This window comes from Carettochelys insculpta, chromosome 26 (assembly GCF_033958435.1).
Source record: "Carettochelys insculpta isolate YL-2023 chromosome 26, ASM3395843v1, whole genome shotgun sequence".
NCBI classification, from domain to species: Eukaryota; Metazoa; Chordata; order Testudines; family Carettochelyidae; genus Carettochelys; species Carettochelys insculpta.
Genome location: NC_134162.1, coordinates 4,808,201 through 4,831,330, shown reverse-complemented (window position 1 = coordinate 4,831,330; position 23,130 = coordinate 4,808,201). Strand labels below are relative to the sequence as shown.

Below are 23,130 nucleotides of genomic sequence, written 5' to 3'. Positions count from 1 at the left end.
AAGAACAGCGCAATACACAATGATTTGTGATGCGATGCATGTTTACTGCAGGACGTTCACAAACTTTTTTCATATTCTATTTCCTCACACTTTACGTGTGTGCTTGTACCACTGTCTTCCTGACTTTCACTCCTGGACCCACTTTTATTATGCCAATTTTATGTCATGTTGAATATCATTTTTTTTCTTAAAATGCGTGTTGCCCTTCACAGGAGGTACGCTGCAAGCTTCCTTTTCCTTTTCAAAAATTTCCTTTTCGGCCAGCGAACTAAAATCATGCTGGATTACAGAGGTTGCCAGACGGAGAGTTCCAGATTAGAGAGGTTCAACCTGCATAACTCTTGAGAACAACAAGAAGTCCTGTGGCACCTTATAGACTAACAGATATTATCTGTTACAATATCTGTTAGTCTATAAAGTGCCACAGGACTTCTTGTTGTTCTCAAAGCTACAAACTAACTGGGTACCTCTCTGATAATGTGTAACTCTTGTTTACTTTGGTTCAGGACTCAGGTCTTCTACCAAGCCGATGCTTCAGTCTCTTTCTCTTTCTCCTGCACCTTGGAGCTTCTCTAAGGTTGCACTTGGGGAAGTAGCCCATTACCTGGCAGTGCCAGAAGTGTCCTGACTTGTTTTGGCTACAGAAGGGCTGATTTCCAAGATCTGGGCCATTAAATTCAGGAGCAGTTGGACTTGGGTTTGGCAATAGACTTTCAAACTGACAAAACTATTTTTATTTTTCATGGTGCAATCACTGATCTTAAAAAGGACCAACAAAACCTGGGATAAAGCCATAAGATTTTAATATTCTTTCACCTTTAATAAATGATAGTTCTGACAGCAACCCAGGGAAAAGGAGTTACATGGTAGTTAAGTTGAAAGAATCCTGTTGAAATCATATGTAAAGCACACAGCAGGGTGGTGACTACACAGGAAATGGACATCTTTGGATGTTGTACCTTTATAAGAATTAAGGAACAGGCTCCAGGCCTGTTCTCTCAGAGGGTGGATCCAAGTCTTGCAATGTGGGGTTAATTGACCAAGTATTTAAATATAACATAGCTCAGCCTTCTGCGTAATCCCTTGTGCAACACCTATCGACTGTGAGCTCCTTGAGCAAATCTCTGCTCATTTGGCTCTGAGCTGTTCCTAAGATGGGACTGAGGAAGAATCCAATTTAGAAAAACACCCTCAAGGAAGACGGAAAAAAAGTAAACAAAAAGGAGGAAAATTTGCAAGGAATGCTTGAAAAAAGCCAAGCCAGCGTCATGAGACACAGAAGAATTCACACGCTCTAAAAGCACAGGGGTTTGGGAAGACTTAAGTGTTATTGTCTCAAAAAGGAGCTCCTTACTTAATAGAGGAGCAACAGAGCTCGTTAGGGTCTAATCTAGCTAGAGCTGCTTTGACAAGGGTGGGGAGAGTTTTATTTTTAGCCAGAGAGGTAATTAAAACAGCCATCGACTCTGCCAGCCATCTCAGGAATCTGTCATAAAAGGGCAAAAAGTGCATCTTACTGCTTTGCATGACCTGCAAAAGAAGTTGTGAATGTGTCGGAGAAGGGCAGAAAGAGAGCGGGATCAGCATTTAGGAACAGCGAAACTGAACACGTTCCTCCCAGAGATCCACTAAGAAACCTGCGACTGCACAAACCAAGCAGCTGGGATGGCTGAAGGAGATATAAGCAGTGCCGGGGGCCCCTTCTCTTTTTCTTTTTCAGGCAGCGGTTTTCTTGCTCTTTACCAGATAGGGGTGGTCCAGTCGTTCCTGGAATTGGCGCCGGACATCCTAAAATCAGCATCCAAAGTTTATGGAGCATCAGCTGGATCTCTCATAGCTGCAGCAGTGGTGTGTGAATCTAGCCTAGGTAAGGAACACTTTGTTTGGATTTATTCAGCATATACAGCTGTTTATAGGTGGTGATGATGACGATGATGATGATGATGATGATGATGAAAATGTGGATATTAACGCCATGAAAGTATCAGAAAGGAATAATTTATATACTACTATACTAACTGATAATCATACAGCATCGGGGCCTCAAAGGGCCAGATCGCCATCTGGTGTAACTCAGACTAGCTGTGTTTAAGTCATGCTTCCTGAGCAGAAGCAGAGCTCTCCTCGCCTCCTGCCAGGTGCCTAGCCTATGCTTTCCCTGGCCTCGGGGGTGGGGGTAAAGTACCCCCCAAAAGAACAGAGGTCAGACTGTGGGGCCTATGCCTGATGGGAGGTTGGGCAGATGGTGGGCTGGAGGCAGAACTGATTGAGACTGGGGAACTGAACTGGTGGGGAGGGGGCAGATGTAGTTCAGATTATTTTACCATCGTACCACACACTTATTTTAACACCTTTACAGTTATACACCTTAGTGCAAGACTGTGTTGACATATTTGGACTTACAGAAGTCAATCAGACAGGAAGCCATCAGCAACCTAATGAGCTTCCACCCATTAGCTTGACAGTTTTCCACATAGTCCTTTTCCAGGAACAAAGACAGTGTGAGCTGTCAGAATTCCAGGCAATCAGGGAAATTAGACATCCTTTCATTTCTTTGCCTTTAAAACTTTTATTTTAATTTCATAATCTTAAGACCAGAGTTAATATCAACAGCATGATATCTGAATAGCAGGATAGTCTATTTGTATTGCTCTTTATTTGTCAGGTTTCTTTGGACTAGTGCCAATGGCTGCCCAACTTTCTATTGCGAGATTACTCAAAGCAGTCAGCACATCGCTTTTGCAAGGTTGGTGGCAGACTCCCTTCGGCCTGACCAGATCTAGTCATTGCCTTATTGGCCTGCAACGAAATGCAATTCAATGACCGTCCAACATATTGTTGCACCTGCTCAGCCAGTGCCCCTGACCTTCCACTGGTGTGAACCAGTGACGTCGGTAAAGTGACACTGATTTACACTAGTTATGGATCTCAACTGGTGTAGCCATTTCAATCATTGCACATGCTCAGTGGGTCCAGTCTTCAGCAGACATAAATGTCCTTCCACTGAATGCAGCTGTGCTGATACCAGGGGCTGCTGGCCAGGCACCATCATATTCTGTGGTCAGGTTCCAATGTACTCAGAGCAGACGCAGTACTCCAAAGGAGTCATGTGCCTCAGGTCCTGTTTCAGCTGCTTAAGTGCCAATGTTGAGAGCACTGAGATGTACAAAACTCCTTAAGCTTTTGCAGTAAAGGCTCCCTCGGCACCTAAGTTTCTGCCTATGGACACACACCTCGCTGCCTCTCTCTGCCGCCTCAATGCCCATCTTCTGCCTAAACTCTGGAGCGATTCATCTGCTGGGGCAGACAGGCTGCCTAAGTCACCAGAGAAGCCCAATCCAGTAGGTATGCTCAAGGATCAGCTGGTTTGTACCAGGTCTGACTGTACCATGAGTCTTTTACTGCTGCCTAGATGTGCCCCATATCCCTGTGAGCTTATAATGCTAGAGCTTGAACGTATCCCTGTGTATGTCAAGCACCAACCCCTCTTTGATACCATTGGGACCAGAAGGAGCAGCCATGAGTGATTTCTCTCTCTCTACCTGCTGGTTTTAGTGCAGAAACTATATTTAAGTGCACATGGGAATTTTTAATTTTAATTCACACCAGCAATATCTACATGGACGAGTTAACATGCAACACATTAGTGTGCTTTAGAAATCACACCCATGCAGTGCGCAGTCCTGCTCCACAGAAATGTAACCGCCCACAGGCAGACTCGAACCTGGGATCTCTGGAGCTCAGTGCAGCAGCCTCCCCAGTTTGAGCTGAAAGCTAACAGGCTCTCAATACTGTAGAGGACACTCGCTCTCTCTTAGTGTAAGTGTTCTAGGTGTCACTACATGGGACAGTGAACTACATGCCTAGGTGTGTAGGTTTAATAGACACACCCCAAGTCTCATTGTTTTTTAAAAAAAATTCTTAAGGCTAAAAATAAATCATACCCATCTATGCATGAGTATCTAAGCTGCTGCTTATAGGACAATGGTTCCTGACTGGTATAGTCTGATGCTTTCAAGCAGAAAGGTACCTCTAGAAAATCTACTCCAAATGGTACGATCCAATGGCATCATTTAGTTTTCAAGTAACTGTGAGCTCAAATTCAACTTTGGTGCCACCTCACTTGACCCTGGATTAGTTATGTTACATGCCCAAAATATCTGCTCCAACCTTTATAGCTGCTCTTAATTCCTGGGTTTGCTCCAGTGCCTTCAGGACATGAAGAGATTTTTGCCCTGTCTAATCTGTCTGTCCATCTGTCCCAGTTTTGAGAGCAATCTCATGGATTGCTGCACTGGGACACCTGGAACATGGGCTCAGGTGAGCTTTGCTTTTGACAGGTTAGGTCCCTACCCTGCAAAATCTTGCACACCTGGCTCATGAGAGGAGCTGCTTTGATGGTGGTGGCATTGCTGAACCTGCAAACCTCAGCACCCAGGACGGGGAACCTAGAACTCCTAAGCTTTGATATTGACTCTTGTGAGAAAATCATGGCCCTGCTTCATACCTCAGTTTCCCCAGTTGCCAAATAAGGATGATCCAATTGGGATTGGCCTTGCAGGGCAGATGTAATTATTAATGGCGCCTCGATTCCCCGCAGGAGAGGTGTGGGGTGATAATACTGATTTACCATCACTGGGATGCTGTAATGAATAGTGCAGTTCCCAGCTCTCCCTGTGACAGGCAGACAGGAAGGAATCACCTGTGGATTCTCTCCTGGAGATTTCTACTCCCTGGACCACCCACGCCAGGATTTTACCATCAAGCAGGATGGTCTGAAGGAATCAATTTCCCACATACACTCAGCTGCTCTGGTAACCCAGCTAGAGGCCAGGCCAGCTGAGCTGAAACAACAGGGGCAGATTTTCCTGAACTGTTCCAGCCCCAGCACTTACCTTGCTTTCAGTAGAGGTGCTGACAAGGGCTGTGTGCTGTACATGGAAGGCAGCTGAAGGTGAAACTGAACACACTGCATCTCTGGGGGCAAAGGATCTGGGATTCCTGTAAGGCACAGGGGAATAAGTTAAAGTCTCTCATGGATGGGGGACGGGTGTGGGGTGTGTGTGCGGGGGCTACTGCAAACCTGCAAGGTAAAGTTGGGTCTGGCATACCCTGGAGGAGGAGGAGCGCTCCAGGGCTGCAAGGCTGGTGGTGTCCACGAGATGACACCCAAGTAAGCTCAGACATGACTCTCTGTCAGAGGAGAGAGGGGAAAACACAGCAACTTTCAGTCCCAGGTGCCCTGAGATCATCACAGATTTCCATGTGGAGAAGACACAGTCACATGAGACAAGTATGGGAGAGGGAGCCGAGTTAGTCTGTATCTTCAAAAACAACAAGACAACCTGTGGCACCTTGTAGACTGACCGATATTTGGAGCATGAGCTTTTGTGGGCAAAGACCCGCTTTGTCAGATGAAGCGGGTCTTTGCCCACGAAAGCTTGTGCTCCAAAACATCTTAGTCTATAAGGTGCCACAGGACTTCTTGTTGTTTTAGTCACACAAGAGACCACGGAGCTCAGTGAGAGCTACTGCGGCTACATCTCCTCAGGCTGGGATTCCTCTGAACCCCCCAGCTCCATGTGGAGACATACCCTAAGAGGCGACCGAGGCTCAAAACGAAACTACCGCAGAATTGACGTGGACCAGACGGCCTGTTTTCCCCACTAACTTCCTTCTCAAAAACAGACGCTCTGTTGTTGATCAAATTTTCTGAACGTATTCCACCAAGGGCAGAAAGTGCTTGTGGGGAACTTCCCTCCAAGAGGCTACAGCTCACCAAAATGTAGAGTGACTGAAAACACTGTAGTCTGAGCAACCTGAGGAATATTAGGTCTGTAAGGAAAGCTGGTGAAAAATGACCTTTGTCCTCCTCTCTCTACCAGACGACCTGAAAGAATCTTTCCAGGAAGCCGTGAGAGATGCCAGGAAAACGATACTTGGCCCACTGTCTCCTGGGTGCAACATGTTCCGCACAGTACAGAAGAGATTGTACAAGATGTTGCCAGAGAACTCACACCAGGTGGCTTCGGGGCGGCTGCACATTTCCCTCACGCGGGTGCCAGATGGACAGAATGTCATGGTTTCTGAGTTCAGTTCGAAGGAGGACCTGATCCAGGTAACGGGGCTCCCTCTCCGCTGTGCCTGCAGGGAAGGTCAATGAGAAAAACACAATGTGAGTTCACAAGGGAGAGGTGAATCCCATGGAGCTTAGCTCAGAGCACACAGACAGGCAGCAAGAAGGGAGAACTTCTGTCCTGCTCCAGGGATTCCCCTGTTCATCATAGAACTGGAAAGGACCTCAAGAGGTCACTGAGCCCAGTCCCATACACTCACCGCAGGACTGGGCATCATCCCTGCCAGTTTTTTTTTATTTTAAATCTAACCTGCCTTACGCAGTCGCCTCCAGGGCTGGGTTTACAAGGCCAATGCTCTAACCGCTGAGCTAGTCTGGGCTCTCTTCTAGTAGGGGTGGGAGATGCTTGTCTCCTTTGTCTGGGGCAGTGTGTGTTGTACATTGTCAACAAGGAGTCCTGTGGCACCGTAAAGACTAACACATTTCTCAGGCTTTCATGGGCTGTGCGTGTGCCATGGAAGCGTCAGTTTGGCAGGGATTCAAATCCAGACCAGAGTGTGTCAGATCCAACTGCCTCTCAACTTGGGGATGTTTGGGGGAGGGGTACGATGGTCTGTAACCCTCCCGTGCTTCCCTTCTCCTCACAGGCACTGATCTGCAGCTGCTTTGTTCCTATCTATTGCGGTTTCATCCCTCCTACATTCCGAGGCGTGGTGAGTGCTTGTTAGCAAGTAGTCCAGGGGACACCGGTTCTGTCCGAACTGAGCTATTGTAAGAACTTTGCTTTCATAAGGCCAAACCCTCAGCTGGTGTAAATACTCGCTAAGGGTTGGTCCATTCCATACATCTAAAGATTGCAACAGGCCATCAGGTCAGGCCCCCAGCATAACCAAGCCATTCAATTTCATTCATGAGTTCCCGGCAGTGGGTGTGGCCTGTTGCCCAGAGTTCCCTTGGTTTATTATTGTACTGTTTCAACATCTTTCAGTCTGCTTGGCTTCAGTCCCTCTGGCTTTGCACCCTGTCAATTGTGCCTGTGAGTTTCCAAGTCCCTTGAACTGTGCATGGAGAGGATAAAAGCCTAAATGTAACCTGCGAGTTGAACTGAGCTCGGCGCAATCCCTACCGAGTTCCCTCAGGGGTTGGAAGTGATTGCTCCAGACAGAGATGATCAGAGACAGGATGAGTTCTGCTTCAGAAATGCACAAGGTGCAGGATGTTGCCTTTAAGTGGCACCTTAAATTCAGAGCTCTCTGCCCTGGGTATAACATTTACAAGTGTGACAAACAGGGTAATGAGCAGCTGGATATTCCTGTCGAGTAGCTGGGAAATTCCCTCCCACGTAGGCTAATGCCTTCACAGACCACTCTGCTGCCTTTATATAATCTTGATAACAAGCCTTGAACAATCCCCACCGATGGCGTCATCATGTTCATTGCAATAAGCCACTCCCACAACAGATGTTCTCAACAATAACCTCTGCATGTTAACTAGGGAGGGCTTTAACCTTCCCATCCATTCTCATGCCCCACTGGCTATACTCCAGCCAATACATCTCTCTCCCAGGCTGCTCCTCTTGGCCATACCTAGGTAGGGAGAATCTGGCAGATGGATGAGGGCTGCAACAGCAAGACACGGTGCAGGGATAGGAAAGGTTCCAAGTAGGAGCAGAAGGAATATTTGGACTAGCTCCTGCAAGGAATTGAGACCCCATTACAGAGCGTTTCTCCCTCATTGGCACCATGTTCCCTCTGATCTTCCACATAAGACAGCAATGGCCAGCCCTGAAGGCATATAAGTGCCCTAAGGATTCACAAGACACTCAGATAATAGGCGTATGTTGCACTTTGCTAGGATTACAAAGTTCTTTTAAAAGCAAATAATGCTTTCAGCCTCACAACAACCCATAAGTGTTAGGCAGACCTCATTAACCCCTGAAACACCAATGGGGTAAGGGACTTGTCCAAGATGACACAGGGAATCAGTAGCAGAGTCAAAACTAGCTCCTACTTTTCCTGACTCCCATTCTGGTGCTCTAACCACAAGCTGACCTTTTGCTCCCATTGCCCTTTGGGACAAGAGAGCAGTGGTCTCGGATTCAGGAGACTGGCTTCGATTCAGTTCCTGGTACTGACCTGCTGGGTGACCATGAGCAAATAACTGCACCACTTCCTGCCTCAGTTTCCCCAGCTACAGAATGAGGGTAAAGATGCTGATCTGCTTTGTAAAGCACTTTGAGATCTACTGAGGAAAATCAGGGATTATCATATATGCTACTAGTTTGCACATCCTAAGAGAGTCTGTAAATACCCTATTCCAGCACCCACTTGTAAAGGACCAGGCCCGCATTGTTCACGTGATCACCTGTCCTGTCTGCCATGATGCGCCTGCCTATTTTTAACTATGAGCTCCTCCAAATAACTCCTTGTTGTGTCCCGCCCTCTCCCCCCAGCGCTATGTTGATGGAGGTTTCACTAACCTGCAGCCGTGTTCTGACCTGGAGGCCGTAATCACGGTGTCCCCCTTCACAGGCGAGCTGGACATCTGTCCCCGAGACTGCCCGGCTATCTTCTACTCTTTCCAGATCTTTAACAGCAGCATTCAGATCTCAGTGGAAAACCTCTGCAGGATTAGCTACGCTCTCTTTCCACCTAGCTACCTGGTAAGTGGGGCCTACCAACTTACCCCGCTGTTCTCAATCATCCAACCAGCTGATCGGTTTCCCACTCAGCTAGGTTTTCCCAGGATCGTCCCTTGTTTGAAGTACCTGACTCAGATGAAATAACCTTTGAGCTGAACCCCCTACGCACATATGCCAGTGAGGCTCCAAACAGGGTTTACATCCAGCTCTAGTAGAGATGAGGCTGAAACCTTCAAGCAGGGAGGTGCATACTATCCTACCTCTGCTGTTTTGAGGTTCTGTCACCTTCCTCTGAAGCCTCTGGGACAAGCCACTGCCAGAAAGGGGCACTGGATGGGAAAGATCTTGCTCCAGCCCAGTGACTCCTATGTCCGGTCGATGGGCTGGAGAACCCTGGGGGCAGGAGGGGAACGTGGAGGAGCAGAAGAACTGCCCTGGTTGCTCACTACAAGAGAAGCAGGGATTGTAGCTGCCGTGACCTAGTTGGTTTTTTTTTCCCTGCTCTGACTGAAAAGGGCCTTGGGACACTGGACACGTGGGAGTGGTGCAGTCTGTTTCATGCAGCATGATAAGAACCAGCAATTGCAATCTGATTGGCTGATCTGCCCCAGGGGGCGGGGAAGTGGGGAGGGCAAGCAATCAGAGAGGTTTTTCCTCCAGACCACCTGCCCCTCAGTGACCAGCTTGAGCTGTACAGATTTTCTTTGCTGGGGCTATGACCTCAGTAGACCCCTTTAAACACTGAGGCTAGCTGAAGGTCTGGCCCCAGATATAAATTCCCCACAGGGCGTATCAGACAGCGTTAGAGAAGACAAGGCTTCTGCCCCTAGAATAACACTTGCTGCTGCTGGAATTCTTTTTGATGCCAGGCGCTTTCCTCCACAGGTCCTGCATGAGTTTTTTTCCCGAGGGTATCAGGATGCTGTCCTTTTCTTACGCAGGAATAGTAAGTGTTACCCTGAGCTGTAACTAGACAGCTGGCATTCTCTGTGTGGCATTGACAAGCAGAAGGAATGATGAAACACCCTGTTCAAACACCCTGCTCATCCTCCTCCTATGTAATAAAAGAAATTATGTTTCTAAATTACTGGAAAAGTAGCAGTTCTGCAGCAAAGGACCTGGGGATTGCAGGAGAAGAGAAGATGGATATGAGTCAACAGCGTGCCCTTGTTGCCAAGAGGACTAATGCCATATTGGGCTGTATTATTAGCATTATTGCCAGCAGATCCAGGGAAGTGATTAGTCCCCTCTATTTGGCACTAGTGAGGCAACATCTGCAAAACTGAGTCCAATTCTGGGTCCCCCATTACAGACATGTGGACACGCTGGACAGAGTCCAGCTAAGGGCAACAAAAATGATTAGACATCTGGAGCACATGACTTATGAGGAGAGGCTGAGGGATTTAGACAATTTAGTCTGCAGAAGAGAAGAGTGAGGAGGGATTTGATAGCAGCCTACTTGAAAGGGGATTACAAAGAGCATGGAGAGAGGCTGTTGTCAGTGGTGACAGATGACAGAAGAAGGGAAAATGATCTCAAGTTGCCATGGGGTAGGTCTAGGTTGGATATTAGGAAAAAACTATTTCACCAGGAGGGTGGTGAAGCACTGGAATGGTTACCTAGAGAGGTGGTGGAATCTCCATCCCTTGAGGTTTTTAAATCCTGGTTTGACAAATCCCTGACTGGGATGATTTAGTTGGGGTTAGTCCTGCGTTGAGCAGGGGGTTGGACTAGATAACCTTCTGAGGTCTCTTCCAACCCTGATATTCTGTGGTTCTATGACTTCTTGCTCACTAGGCTATTGGAAATGTCCCTCTATGTTCACGTTTATTAACGGAAAGCTTCAAACCGAGAACCAGAAATTGCAGTTGCCTTAGGGACCGTGCCCAGATAGAAAAAGAGACCATAAAACTGTCTGTACCCCAAATACCTTGTCTTATAAAATGTGCAAGGTCAGTTTGATACTCTTGGAGACATCTTATTCTCATTCTCTCTGTAACAATGGCTTTTCCATGATACCTGAACTCCTCTGAAGCAGTGGAACTGTCCAGCGACAAAGAGAGGGGTATAGTCACGGGAGCCAGACCCAGCCTGCCCCACAAAATAACAATGAGTTCAAACCTTGGTTTTGCTAAAGCCCCAGGAGACCTGGGTCAGAAGATGAGACAGACCTGCTGGCCAGGTGCATTTAGACTAGGAGTAGGAAGTTAACAAAGGCACACCAGTACTCTATTGGAAGTCATCAAGCCATGGGCAGTATGTGTCCTTATGTTTCCAGTGTCATGACAGGTCACCAAGACCTGCCCCATAATCACCTGAAATCAAACATCACTTAGTTTTTACCTGACTATTTATGAACAGTTCTACCCTTTGTCGTCATGTCTCGCAGATGCCTTTGGTATAAATTATCCAGCCAACACAGTGACCTTTCGGTTTGCCAGTTTGCTCAGTAAAAATGACTTGTCTCGACGCAACAAAGAGTGCTCATGCCAGAAACCAGACACAAAGGGGTTGGAATCCAACGGGCCAGCTCCCAGGGACCTGCTCTTCCCACAAACTCCTGCTGTGAGCAAGACACTCAATGGAACAGACCAGACAATGCTGCAGCAGCTGCCTCCATGCCTTCCCAAAGGTAGAGGTGCCCCCCGTTCTTTCCTTCATGCTTTTTTGCTAGCCCGATAACAGCTCCCCTGGGATCTGTTGGGCGGGGGCTGCAGGAAGGGGTGGGATAAGGCATGCCTCATGACTGACATTTATTTGGGCATACGCTTTTGGCGTGGCAGTCAGAGAGGCAGGAAGGATCTCTCTCTCTCTCTCTCACACGCACACAGAGTTTCTGATCCAGTGTGGGACCAGGAGAGATTCCAGGCCTTGTTCAGAGAGCTGAAGGCCTTTGAGCCCAACTCTTGTGTAGGCATTTCTGTGTCTTTTATATCTATTTTGTTGTATTCAGCCTAAGGCAGCTAAGCACATCTTTTGATGGACAGAGCTGAGTCAAATCCTGAAGTTTCTCCTTACTGGGACAGCTCTTGGGGCACCTCCAACTGATAATCCCCTTTTTACCCCTTACCTCCTGGGGAAGGGGTTTTTCTTGTTGTTGACTGGGTGGAATATTCCTGCCATCAGCCTTTCAGCCCCTTGGATGCTCTGCTCCACTCTATGCCACCCCTACCTTTGCCTTGTAGGTTAACAATAGGTGCACCTCAGTCCCTGAAAGCCTTTGACTTGTTCTCCTGTGATACCCAGCCCCACACTAGCTGCTCACAGAAATTCCAGGGGCAACGTGTCCCATTTTACATTAAACCACCATTCCTGCACAACAAACAGCACTCGTGAGCACATGTAACAAAATAAAAGTAGGTGTGGTTAAAAAAAGGGCACAAGACATGAGTGGCAGTGCTGGAAACAAATGGTGAATACAAAGCCTTTTAAGCAATATCACCAAACACAAACCTGGGTCTATGCTTATCCCCTCTCCTATCTCATAAAGTAACATCTCCCCTCCACGCTTAGTCGTTTAGTCCAGTGGTATCCAATAGGAATTCAAAGGTCACCACGCTTCTAGTTGTCGTCTTTCCATATTCGTCCCATTCTATTATACAAAACTTTGTAGAGCCAGGCACTCCCAGCTCCACCTTTTAAACGAATGCCTTCTCCCCGCCAGCTGGAACTGAACGCCCTCCCCAAGAACCAGGCATCCCCAGCCCCCCCCTCATTCTAATTCAATGCCGGCAACTCACCAGAGCCACCGCCACCACACGGTTCTCCCAGTCTGGTGCCCCCCGTTAACCCCACTCAACCTACCTACGGCAGTTATCCAGTAGAGGATCTCAGTAGTGTCAGGAGCTGGCAGGGGGAGGGTTGATGCTGCAGTAATGGAGTAACTGCCAACAGGTGGACTTGAACCTGGGACCTATGGAGATTAGTACATAACTCTCTGCAAGAGGGGTCAGCAACCTTTGTGAGTCAGTGCCATAATTTGACCTTTTGACCTCTATGTACAGTCCCAGGGCCTTTTTAACGTCACTAAGAGTCCTGCTTACAACAGCTTCATTAATAAATAAATGAAGACACAGAGCTTTACCGTTTAGGTGGTGGTTGGCAGCATTACCTGGTCTTTTGTTAATCCACAGGCTCTGAGCAAGCTCCCGGCTGCATGGGGCCAGAGGGGTGGGGCTGAGCTCCTGCCTCATGTGCTGATGAAAATTGACTCACGTGCCACTCTTGGCACCTGTGCCGGGATTGCTGACTCCTGCTCTACAGCTTGAGCTAAAAGCCAGCTGGCTGTCAGCTGAGGCTGTAGAGAAGAGTCATTCTTTGTCTCCGTAAGTGGTATAAGCGTCACTACATGGGCCAGTGAACCCCACCCAGTAGGTGCGTGGGTTACAATGGTACTCATGCTCCCCATTCTAGATGTGCAGCAGGTCTAGCCCAGTGTGCTGTAGTTGGGGTTCGGGACTGGCCGTACAGTAAATCTTAGGGATACTTCATTGATGGTGAACTGTAGCAAATTTGTGTGTGTACACGCATGTTTTATATAGATCTATAAATAAAAAAACGGGAAGTGTGTCTCAGGCAGCAGCCAAAGAGTTACCATTCCTGACGCAATTTTGGTGCATTCCAACCTGGTTTGCACTTCTTGGAAGTTCCAAGCAAACTAAAGATCTACTCAATGCCTGCAGGCAAGCAACAAATATAACACTAATATCTACTGCTACGAGCAACAGAGGGGTAAGAGACCGTGACTGGACTAGAGCTACAACCAAAAGTGTAGCAATGTTGGGATTTGCACAGGGATACATGGTTTGATTCTAATGGGATTCAGGTGGGTAATGTCCTTACTTCCCTTTCATGACTCAGCCTTTAAAGGAAATTCTGTCGGGAAGGGTAGGCCAGGAAGTTTAGACAGCAGTTTTCAGGAAGCCATTCATTTTGGAGTTTTCTTTTGCTGAATTTGCTCCATAAATCACAAGTTGTTTTTAAAGCCTTATGTTGTTTATCTGTTACTGGCTTTCGGCTATCGCTCCAGCTGCCTGGGAGAGGCAGAAGAAACCTGGTTTGCTGGCCTTGGTGAGCGAGATGATATCGCAGTGTCTCAGGTCTTATAAGCTTCCTACAAAGATGCTGTTTTCTCTTAGTAAGAGGTAAGTTGGGACTGGATGACAGTTGCTGGTGGCCCTTCTGCCTTGCAGATTCAGCTGTAATTTTGGCTGAGAGTGTGTGGTCTACTGCAAAGGAATGGGACTGAGTGGACTAATGTGTTCTAAGAGTTGATCAAAATTTTTCGGTTGAACCTGTTTATTTCGTGGAAGATTGGGTTTTCCATTCGATGAAAAGTGACTGCTTTCCAAGGAAAAAACTGATTTTTTCACCCAAGAGCCAAACACCCGGAAACTAAATATACCTTGGCCACAACCTGACCTATTTCAATTTGGACAGACTGCTGGAATAGCTCCTGGGAAACTCAGTTGATTTTCCTTATGTCCCCAGTCTTCTATAGAGGCCTGGCTAGGCACTCACTGAACAGTAAGCACTGTCCATGTCTTTGCTTTGAAAGGATAGAGCAGCTCTGGGTCTTGTTGGAGGAGATCTATTGGATGGCACAACAATTCAAAAGGACGGGGAGACTGATCAGAGATGCTGCCGCTGGTTTGTTAAATGGAGCCATGTCGGAGAAGTAAGAGCTTCTGTTGCTTTGCAACCTTGATGGGGAACGGGGTTTATTGAGGAGGGAGGGACATGAGGAGAAGGCAAACAAAGGCACAGCACCTAGGCCCCCCAGATCCTCAAAGGTATCTAACTGCCCAACTCCCATTTAGTTCACTAGGAGCTAACCACCTGAATACCTTAACTCTGCCATGAAGCCACTGAGAGCTCCATGCGAGTCCTAAACCTGGATGAATCATAGAATCACAGAACACTAGCAAACTATAGATGTTTGAAGGAAATAGCGACTAGAATAGCGAAAGCAAGAGCGTGTTTGAAGGCGAGGGATAAGATCTGGAAAAGCAAAGCAATTAGCTTAAGAACAAAGCTGGGCGTCTTGAAAACGTGTGTTCAACAGCATGTTGTACGGATGTGAGACATGGATGATAATGAAAGATTCGAAAAGAAGAATATTGGCTTTCGAAAGGAGTTGTTATAGAAAGTTTTTGAGAATAGGATAGATGCAGAAGGTCACCAATGAGGAATTATATAGGAAGATACAGCCGAAAGAGAACCTGCTGCAGAAGGTTATAAAACGGAAGCTACAACTATTTGGACATATTTGCAGAATGAACGACAAACGAAAAATCAAGACTCTAGTATTCAGCATAATGGATGGTTCGGACAGGAGAAGCAGACCCCACAGAGAATGGATAGATGATATAGTAGATTGGTGCATAGCTAGTCTACAGAAACGAATCCACTCTTGCACTGGATAGGGAACGACGGAAGGAAATAGTCTGAGAGGCATCACACACCAACGGGTGCTCAGCCCACGGTTATTGATGATGATGATGATGACCTGAATACCTTGGAGGATCTGGATCCTAGCTTTCATGGGCAGCCAAGGAGAGTTAGGTGCCTTACAACCATTGCTGTCAGTGACAATATCCCCCATGGAGCCTGTGGAATTCCATGGGGAGACAAGTGAGCCCTGTTGGAGAGCTGTAGACCATGAACCCCCTCCAAGAACTTTAGCTACAATGGACAAGCCAATGTTCCTGAAAGGAGGTTCAAAAGTAAAAGTGGTCCCATTTTCCAGGCTCTTGAGTGCCTGCAGCTCTCACTGACTTCTGTGAGTGCTCTGACCCTGAGAAAAATCAGGAAGCTAATATTAAGGTAAGAACATTGTGAGGCTCTGCAACTCTGCAGAGGCACACTAAGCAGGAAGAAGGCAGACTTTAGCTTCCTTCAGAGAGATTCTCCAATGTCATTTCATGAAACTCAGAACAATTGGACAACCAGCCCATCTTCACTCTTGCTTCTTCATTCCGCCCATGCCTAAGTGGTCAGAGTTTTGCCCAGTCTGGTTCCTGGCTTCATAAAAGACTCCTTTTTCAGTCACAAAATTTGCTTTGGGCACTTAGAACCTGATCCAAACTCCACAGACATCAATGCAGGTCTTTTCACTGCTTTCATAGGCCCATAATGATGTTGAAGGACCTCTACTGAGTCGTGATGCTTGTTCTCAGTCCTCAGGGAACACACACGATTTTAAGCAGAATAGCAGAAAGATTCATCCCATTACTCTTATAGCAATATATTAGGTAGAGTTTGTTGGGAATTTTTCACTGAAACTTTTTTTCATAAAAATGTTGATTGCTCAACACAAACTTCCTGCTGGAATGCATCAATTCTGACGAATTGTTCATGTATATAAAAAAAAAAGCATTGAGGGGAAATTGTCCCATTTCAACATTTTTACACTAAATTGCTTTGATTTTTGGTTAAAAAAAAACGTTTATTTGAAATATTAGCTGCATTTAATTTTTTTTTTTTAAAAAGGGCATTATCAAAATAAACGGTTTTGATTAACCCAAACTGAACTCCTGGGGTTTTTGCTGTTCGTGAAGCTTGACTTACCAGCCCTAGTGGGGATGGGAGACTTTTCAACTCTCAAAAATTCTCACGGGATGTGAGAACCACTTCCTGCCTAGCTCTAGTTTAGGTGGCACATGAGGATATGTGTAGCATGTCTTTGACAGTGGCTCACAGTTGATCAAATGTCCATTTGTTTTCTTTAGGAGACTGTCATGACTGAGCATGCTGAAGTATTAAAGTCAGTGTGATTCTGCAGTTGTGCTGCTGCTTGAACGACTTAAGCCGTGACAGATGAAACAGGGACTCAAGTCGCACCTTGTCACAACTGCCTATCTGAGAACACATTCTTTCTGGCAGAGGCCAGGGGGTTCCTGATGCTGCCACGAGCCTACCCCGTCTCTGAGACTTGTTCAAGAAGACGTTGTCACACACGGCTCACCTCAGCACATTGTACTCTAAGGAGCGCTATCTTCTGGTGAGATGGAAATCAATGCAGCTGTACAGTGATTAAATGGCAAAAAATGCTTTGACGCAGAGTTAAGGTTGCCCTCTGGTCTCCGGAGCCTTTTCACAACACCAACTTCAAAAAACTCAAACAGCTGAAAGCCCAGGAAATGGAGAGTTAAGGCGAATGCCCGCACAGCCTTAGCTCTGCCCCTAGAGTTGGCAGTAGGCACTGGGGATACCTGAGGTCACTCCTGCAGCATGCGCTATGCTAGACATTGCTGTACTGAACAATGGGGAAAGTGACTGGAGTAGCTATGGCTGTGATATGAGGAGCTCCGGGTTTGAGTCCCCCACAACATGGAGACAAGAGGTGTGTGTGTGTGTGTGTGTGTGTGTGTACTGCGAGGGTGCAGTCTGCGTCATTCCCCCCTACAGAATTGCGTAGATTGTGTCAGGGCACTGGAGTTGATGACTTTTTAAGTGTTGTGAACATCTACCATAACTCTGTATTTTTTGGCGGTCAGAAGTTTGACTTTTGTTGACTTCAATGTTCTGGAAGGACATGAGCTTTCACTGGGCATCCTTACCTTAATACTTTTGCCATTTAATTTCCAGGCTTTCTAAACCAAGAGACAAACATTCATTGGGAGGAGTTACCGGTTCTTTAGGCAGTTGATATGCAACTGTGGCTAAGTAAGAACTAAAAAGCCTAGCTTTTTTTATAGTGCTTTCCACCCATACAGCTCAAAAAACTTTACATCATTAGCTTCATTTTACAGATGGGAAACTGAGGCAAATCAGTGGTCAAGTGACTCACCCAAGGTCATGCAGTAAGCCAGCAGCAGAACTAGCAATAGTCTCAGTCTAGTGATTGTTCCAATTGGCCACATGGTTACTATGCGATTTGAAATGTTGGCAATGTGCAGTTGCTAGCAGGGCTGGTGAGAGAAATTTTCTCCCTGGTCTATGTCCTTGAACATGGCAGTTTTAATACATGGTGGTTACAGTCACTTTTACCTTTCCTACACTCACCCCCTCTATTCCCTGCAACATTCAGCCTCTTCCTGCCACATTTCCCATTCCTTCTCTACTCTCCATCCCATTAAGCCATTAGCTGGTGCTATTGCCTCCCCTGTGCTATTGTGAATGCATAACACAGACAGAAGTTTACCCAAGAGCGACATGCAACTTTGATTCTGTAGCCTGAGCTGTAAGCCTCCCCTCCTACTGCCTACCACCAGCTGGGACTCTGCTCCCTGCTTCAGCCAGGCTTCCCCCGCCACGTCTGAGCTCCACCCAGCCCAGCCCACCTCCGAAATGGGCCCTTCCCTGCGACGCGCCCTCCACCACTAGTGGTGAAACATCCTCAGACTATCAGGCATGCCAGTACTTTTGGGAACAGCTGGCAAACTCCTATTGCCCTCACATATACAATGCTGTCAAGGTGTGAGGCTCAGACACTACCAGTGGGGACATGCACTGCTCAGATGCCACAGGAGGTAGGGGTGGGATCAGCCTCCTCCCCATCCTAGAAAAACTCCTCCCCCCGGACTTTGAACCTCACTTACATGAGGAGAGACAGTGAAAGGGGTCAGCTCACCTTTGATGGTCAGGGCCCCCAGATGGTGGCACACCCATGGGAGAGCAGTGTGGGGCTTACAAGATGTCCTTGCCTCAGCCTCTACTGTTTCCCAGTCCACCCGTCACTCCCGATCTCAGGAAAAGCTTCCTAACTGTAAGACCAGTAGGGCAACAGGACAATCTGCCTCAGGAGGTCAGGGAAGCTCCTGAACGGGTGGTTTTCAATGGAAGGCTGAGTAGCCATCTGTTCTGGAGGGTTTAGACTCAACAAATCCTGCATCTTAGGAGGGAGTTACACTAGATGACCGTGGTGGCCCTTTCTAATAGTCTAATAATTATCCTCCCCTCCAGGGAGCCTTTCCTCGTGTAGCGGGTTTTCTATACAACACCTTTAAACTCTTCTGCTGAATTCAGATTGCATTTTCCCTGCTGACAGAGGCTGAAATGACGACACAACCCCTAAGTCTGGGATTCTCAATGTAGGGAGTAAGGCATTCAAATCTCATTGACCTTCAATGGGACGGGTGGCTTTGATGATCCCGTACTAATTAAACAGCCATTTTTCTTTAACAACTTCAGCAGCCTAAGCTTCACAGAAGACATCACCACAAAGACATTGAGCAGAGAACGTTTCCCTATTCATCAATCCTGGAACAGACCTAGACCTCGAATGTGTTTAAGCTATTATGAGTTCACTGCTGCGACGTCTCTGAAGTTATTGATTTAAAACTTTCCCATGTGTAAGTTTCCCTTTGCGTAACCTGTTATCCGATTATCGCACTAAGGGATGTGTTAAAATGGCTGTCAGGAGGCTTATGATCTGTCAGTAGGAAGGTGACTATCTGTCCCATTTTCCCTGGGACAGTCCCTTATTTAAGCTGTCCAATGAGCGTCCAGACTTTTTTAAGCAAATAGGCAAATTGTCCTGTATTTTGTGGGGCTCTGTTCCCCAGCATGCAGTCTCTCAGGGCGGCACCTTCTGCTGCCAAGGAGACCCACTGCAGGGCAGCTGCCCATTTCCCTGTGCTTTGGAGCAGCACCCCCACAGCCAGGGAGCTCTTCCACGGGGAAGCTGCCCCATTCCCTGGCACCCCATGGTGCCAGCCCCCCCTGCCAGCAAGCTCTGCCATGGGGCAGCTACCTCATTCCCTGGCACCCCATGCCTCGGGAAGGCAGCTCCTGGTGCCAGGGAGCCTCTCCATTGGATGGCCGCCTTGTTCCCTGGCCCCCCCACCATGCTTCAGTGAGGCAGCTGCTGCTGCAGGAAAGCTCCTCCATGGGGTGGCTGCCCTCTTCCCTAGCCGCCTCCTGCTCGGAGGCTGTGAAGCCCCTATTCTCAGCACTGCTCTCCCCTGCCCCCTGCCAAGAGGTTGCTGAGCCCCCATCCTTTGCTCCCCCTAATTGGGAGGCTGTGGCGCCCCATCCCCAGTGCCTCACCGTGGAGCAGCAGCCTCCATCACCAAGGACCCCTGACATGGGAGAGCATCTCCGGAGGCGAGTGGCCCATATTTGCCATAGGGCAAGGTGGTCACCCTTCTGGGAAGAGACACCTGGGATATTTAACGGTAGTTGCAAGTGCAGCACACCACAGAGAATAGCCCCCTTGCACCTTGGAATTTCCCTGGATGCACTTACAATGATCAGTCGTAGGGTAAGACCTGCTGTCCAGGAAGGAGGAACCAAGTGTTTGGTGAAGAGAAGCTGTACTGACACACTGAGAAATTGCATGTGTTTTACAAAGACCTACGAGATGTTGGAATGTCACTGTTGGGCATGTGAGTTTAAACTGCATTAGCTGAACCACATTAAATCCCTGTGTGGATGCTGCTGTGCAGAATTCAAGTGATCTCAATTCAGTCAGGGCTGGTCTACGCTTAAAATGCACCAGTTGTGCAGCTGTCTACCACCTGCCATCTACACTGAGGATTCAGTCAAGTTAACTGCACTGCTCATGATTTTTCACACCCGCGAGCAATGTAGCAGTGGCAGCCTAATGTAGAAGAGGCCTTAGATAATTTGCTTGAGAAATGCATGAAGGTAAACAGAATTAAGGCCATGTTAATGCTGAATGAAGGTGTTCATACAGCTTTAATACGGTTTACCTAATCCACTTCTAAGTCATATTTTTGGTTAATTTGGATTAGTTTTCCTGGCTGTCCCCGTGTAAAGGAAGGCACCGGCAGCTGCTCAGAGCAAACGTCAGGAAGCTGCTCTAGTCCTGCTGTGTTGCTGGTGGTGGCAATGGGGGCCCCTGGGCTGTATTAAATCATCTGGTGATGGCAGGTGGGGTAGGGGATTCACCACTGGTGGGGTATGTGTGGGAGGTGGCATGTCGTGGGGGTGGGGGGAAGAGACCCAGCCCTGAACTTATCCCACAGGACTACAGAACATGCTGCCCATGCTCCCATCTGCCCTCACCTCACATGTGCACCTTCTCCAGGGTCAATTGGGTAGTGGCCCCCCCCTTCCTGCTGCACCACTCCCACCCATAGGTGTGGGAAATAGGAGCTGTGTGGGGAGCTGCAGCACTCCCAGGTTCCCAGCCTAGTGCCCAAGCTGCCTCCCCGGCCTTGCCTCACCCTGACCTGCCTCTTCCTGCCTCTACCCCATCCCTTTTCCGCTCCTGTCCCACCTCTTCCCCCAGCCGAGGTGGCCCGGGGAACTAGCAGGGCCAGCGGCAGCAGCAGGTGTCTGCAGCTCCCCAGACTCATTGGTGGAAGTGTGCTGGGAGAAGTGGAGCAAGACGGTCCCTCTGCTTTGCTCCCCCAGTTGACATGTGGCGCCCTTGCCCCCTTCCCCAGAGCTGGCTGGCTGGGAGAGCAAAGCCCCGGGGCCATCGTGCTCTGCTTCTTCCTCCAGCTGCCATTGGAGAGTGCAGGGGAGGATGAGGACAGACCCCTACTGCTGGTTCTGCATCTGGAGTCCCGGCTGTTGCTGGCTCAGGCTCTGGGGTCCCAACTGCTGGCCCTGAATGCCAGGTGGCTCTGCTGCTTGCCCCAGAGCCTAACTGCTAGTCCCACATGCCAGGGCTTTGCTCTGGCTTCCACTGGGTAAGGAATGGTGTCAACACCCCCACTCTTAAAAATGTTCCCACGAAACTGCTTGCACCCTGGGGGACTGGGGGAGCAGTGCCTGACTTGGCCTACATCTGCCTTCCCCAGCAGGGTTTGGCACATACCCAAGGTCAGAGCTGTCCTGACCCATAGGCAGAATACAGACTAGCACAGGGTACCTGAAAATGTGGGGCACCACTGGGTTTTAATGTCCACCTGCCCTGTCCCTGCTATGTGACTTTGCTCCCGCTGGAGACGATCTAGTTCACCTTGATGAAAAAGCCCAGCCAGAACTATTAGCAGACACTGAATCGGTGAAAGAGCCATTCCAGTGGTAATTAAGCCATTTGCCAACCCATGGTATAATGTCAGTTTTGGCACTGATTGCGTTTGTTGACTGGAGCTTAGTTTAAAAATTGTTTTTAAACTATTTCATTAGTGTGCTGCTGAAAATTATAAACTTACATCTCTTAAAAATCATCATCCCTCTCCCCCTCGCTGCTGTCGGGTACAGGGGCACCAGAACTCCTAAGGATGGCCCTGCCTGAACTGCCCTGGCCCTGGCTTTGCCATATGGCAGCAGAGGGAAGCATGCAGGACAGTCCTTGACCTGCTTTACAGAGGGACTATGCTCTGGCCTGCTTAGGAGCATGATGAGCTCAGTGTGGTATTGACCTGCCCTTTGTGGGGCACAGGATTGGGGTAGTGACCTGACAGGTCTCTCCGACCTTCTACCTGTCTCTGCAACCATCAGCTAACCATCACGGGAGTCTAGCTTTGGGAAGTACTTACATAAATAGTGCAATCACACCGGAGGGGAAGATTCCACCTGTGGTTATGGTGCCCTCTGCTGGTGATTTCAGAAGCAGGAAATCATACCAGGTATGGGGTCACCTCTCACAACTAGGTTTTCTATGGTTATGGGCTGCCTCACTTCATTATCTCAAAGAACAGGGCTTGCATTCAAATTAATAAGCCAGCTAATGCCTACCTCTTTTCAGCCATAGATTGCAAACCCCTTTACAAAAGTGTTCCTTGTCTTTATCCCCATTTCACACACATGGGGAAACTGAGGCCCAGAGGCAGACATGACTAGCCAAAGGTCACCCAGCAGGTCAAACAGCAGAACTGGAAAATTTAATCCAGGTTTTATGAGTCCTAGCCCAATGCTCTGTCCACTAGATACCACTACCTTCCTAATAAATAAAGGACCCATTTGCATGGTGCAACTTACATGGGCAGGACGACATGACAACTATGCAGATATCCCTTATCAGTGCTGAAACAAAATTTGACTTTGCAGTGCACACAGAACTTATTAGGTTTTAGCTAATAACAAGCAGTTCTGTGGCATCTTAGAGACAAATGTACTAGATCATGAGCTTTTGTGGATAAAACCGACTTCCTCAGATGAATGGAGACGAAAAAAAGAATCCAGGGTTTATATAGCAGGGGTGAGCAGGGTCCCTGCAGCTTTCATCAGAGTGGAGAACAGGGGGAGCAATCCCAGCTGCCATCCTGGTCCAGGCCCCCCAGTAATCCCCGAGGCTGCATCCCTTGGGGAAGGGGGCTTGTGTTGCAATGAGTGGGGAAGAGGTACAGACACCCACAACCAGGCTGTAGGGACTCATGTGTCAGTAGCTGAGCATGAGCCAGATCGTGAAACTGCTTGGATCACAGCAGGCCCATGGGCCACGAGTTTGAAACCCGTTTTGAGCCTCTTGCTTCAGATGTGTTTTCTAATCATCATGGATCGCACAACTAGACAGCCAGTTCCAAACACAGAGGCAAAATAATTTCTCTAC

The 23,130-nt window shown here is 48.0% G+C and overlaps 1 protein-coding gene across 1 annotated transcript; it reads left to right on the top strand.

Moving 5' to 3' along the window:
• The first annotated feature begins 792 nt into the window (after positions 1 to 792).
• PNPLA1 (patatin like domain 1, omega-hydroxyceramide transacylase) lies at positions 793 to 9,686 on the top strand. The gene is made up of 5 exons (XM_074977247.1): positions 793 to 1,867; positions 5,886 to 6,118; positions 6,724 to 6,789; positions 8,529 to 8,738; positions 9,603 to 9,686. The coding sequence occupies exons 1-5, from the start codon at positions 1,666 to 1,668 to the stop codon at positions 9,684 to 9,686; spliced, it is 795 nt and encodes a 264-aa protein (XP_074833348.1). The 5' UTR covers positions 793 to 1,665.
• The last annotated feature ends 13,444 nt before the right edge of the window (positions 9,687 to 23,130 follow it).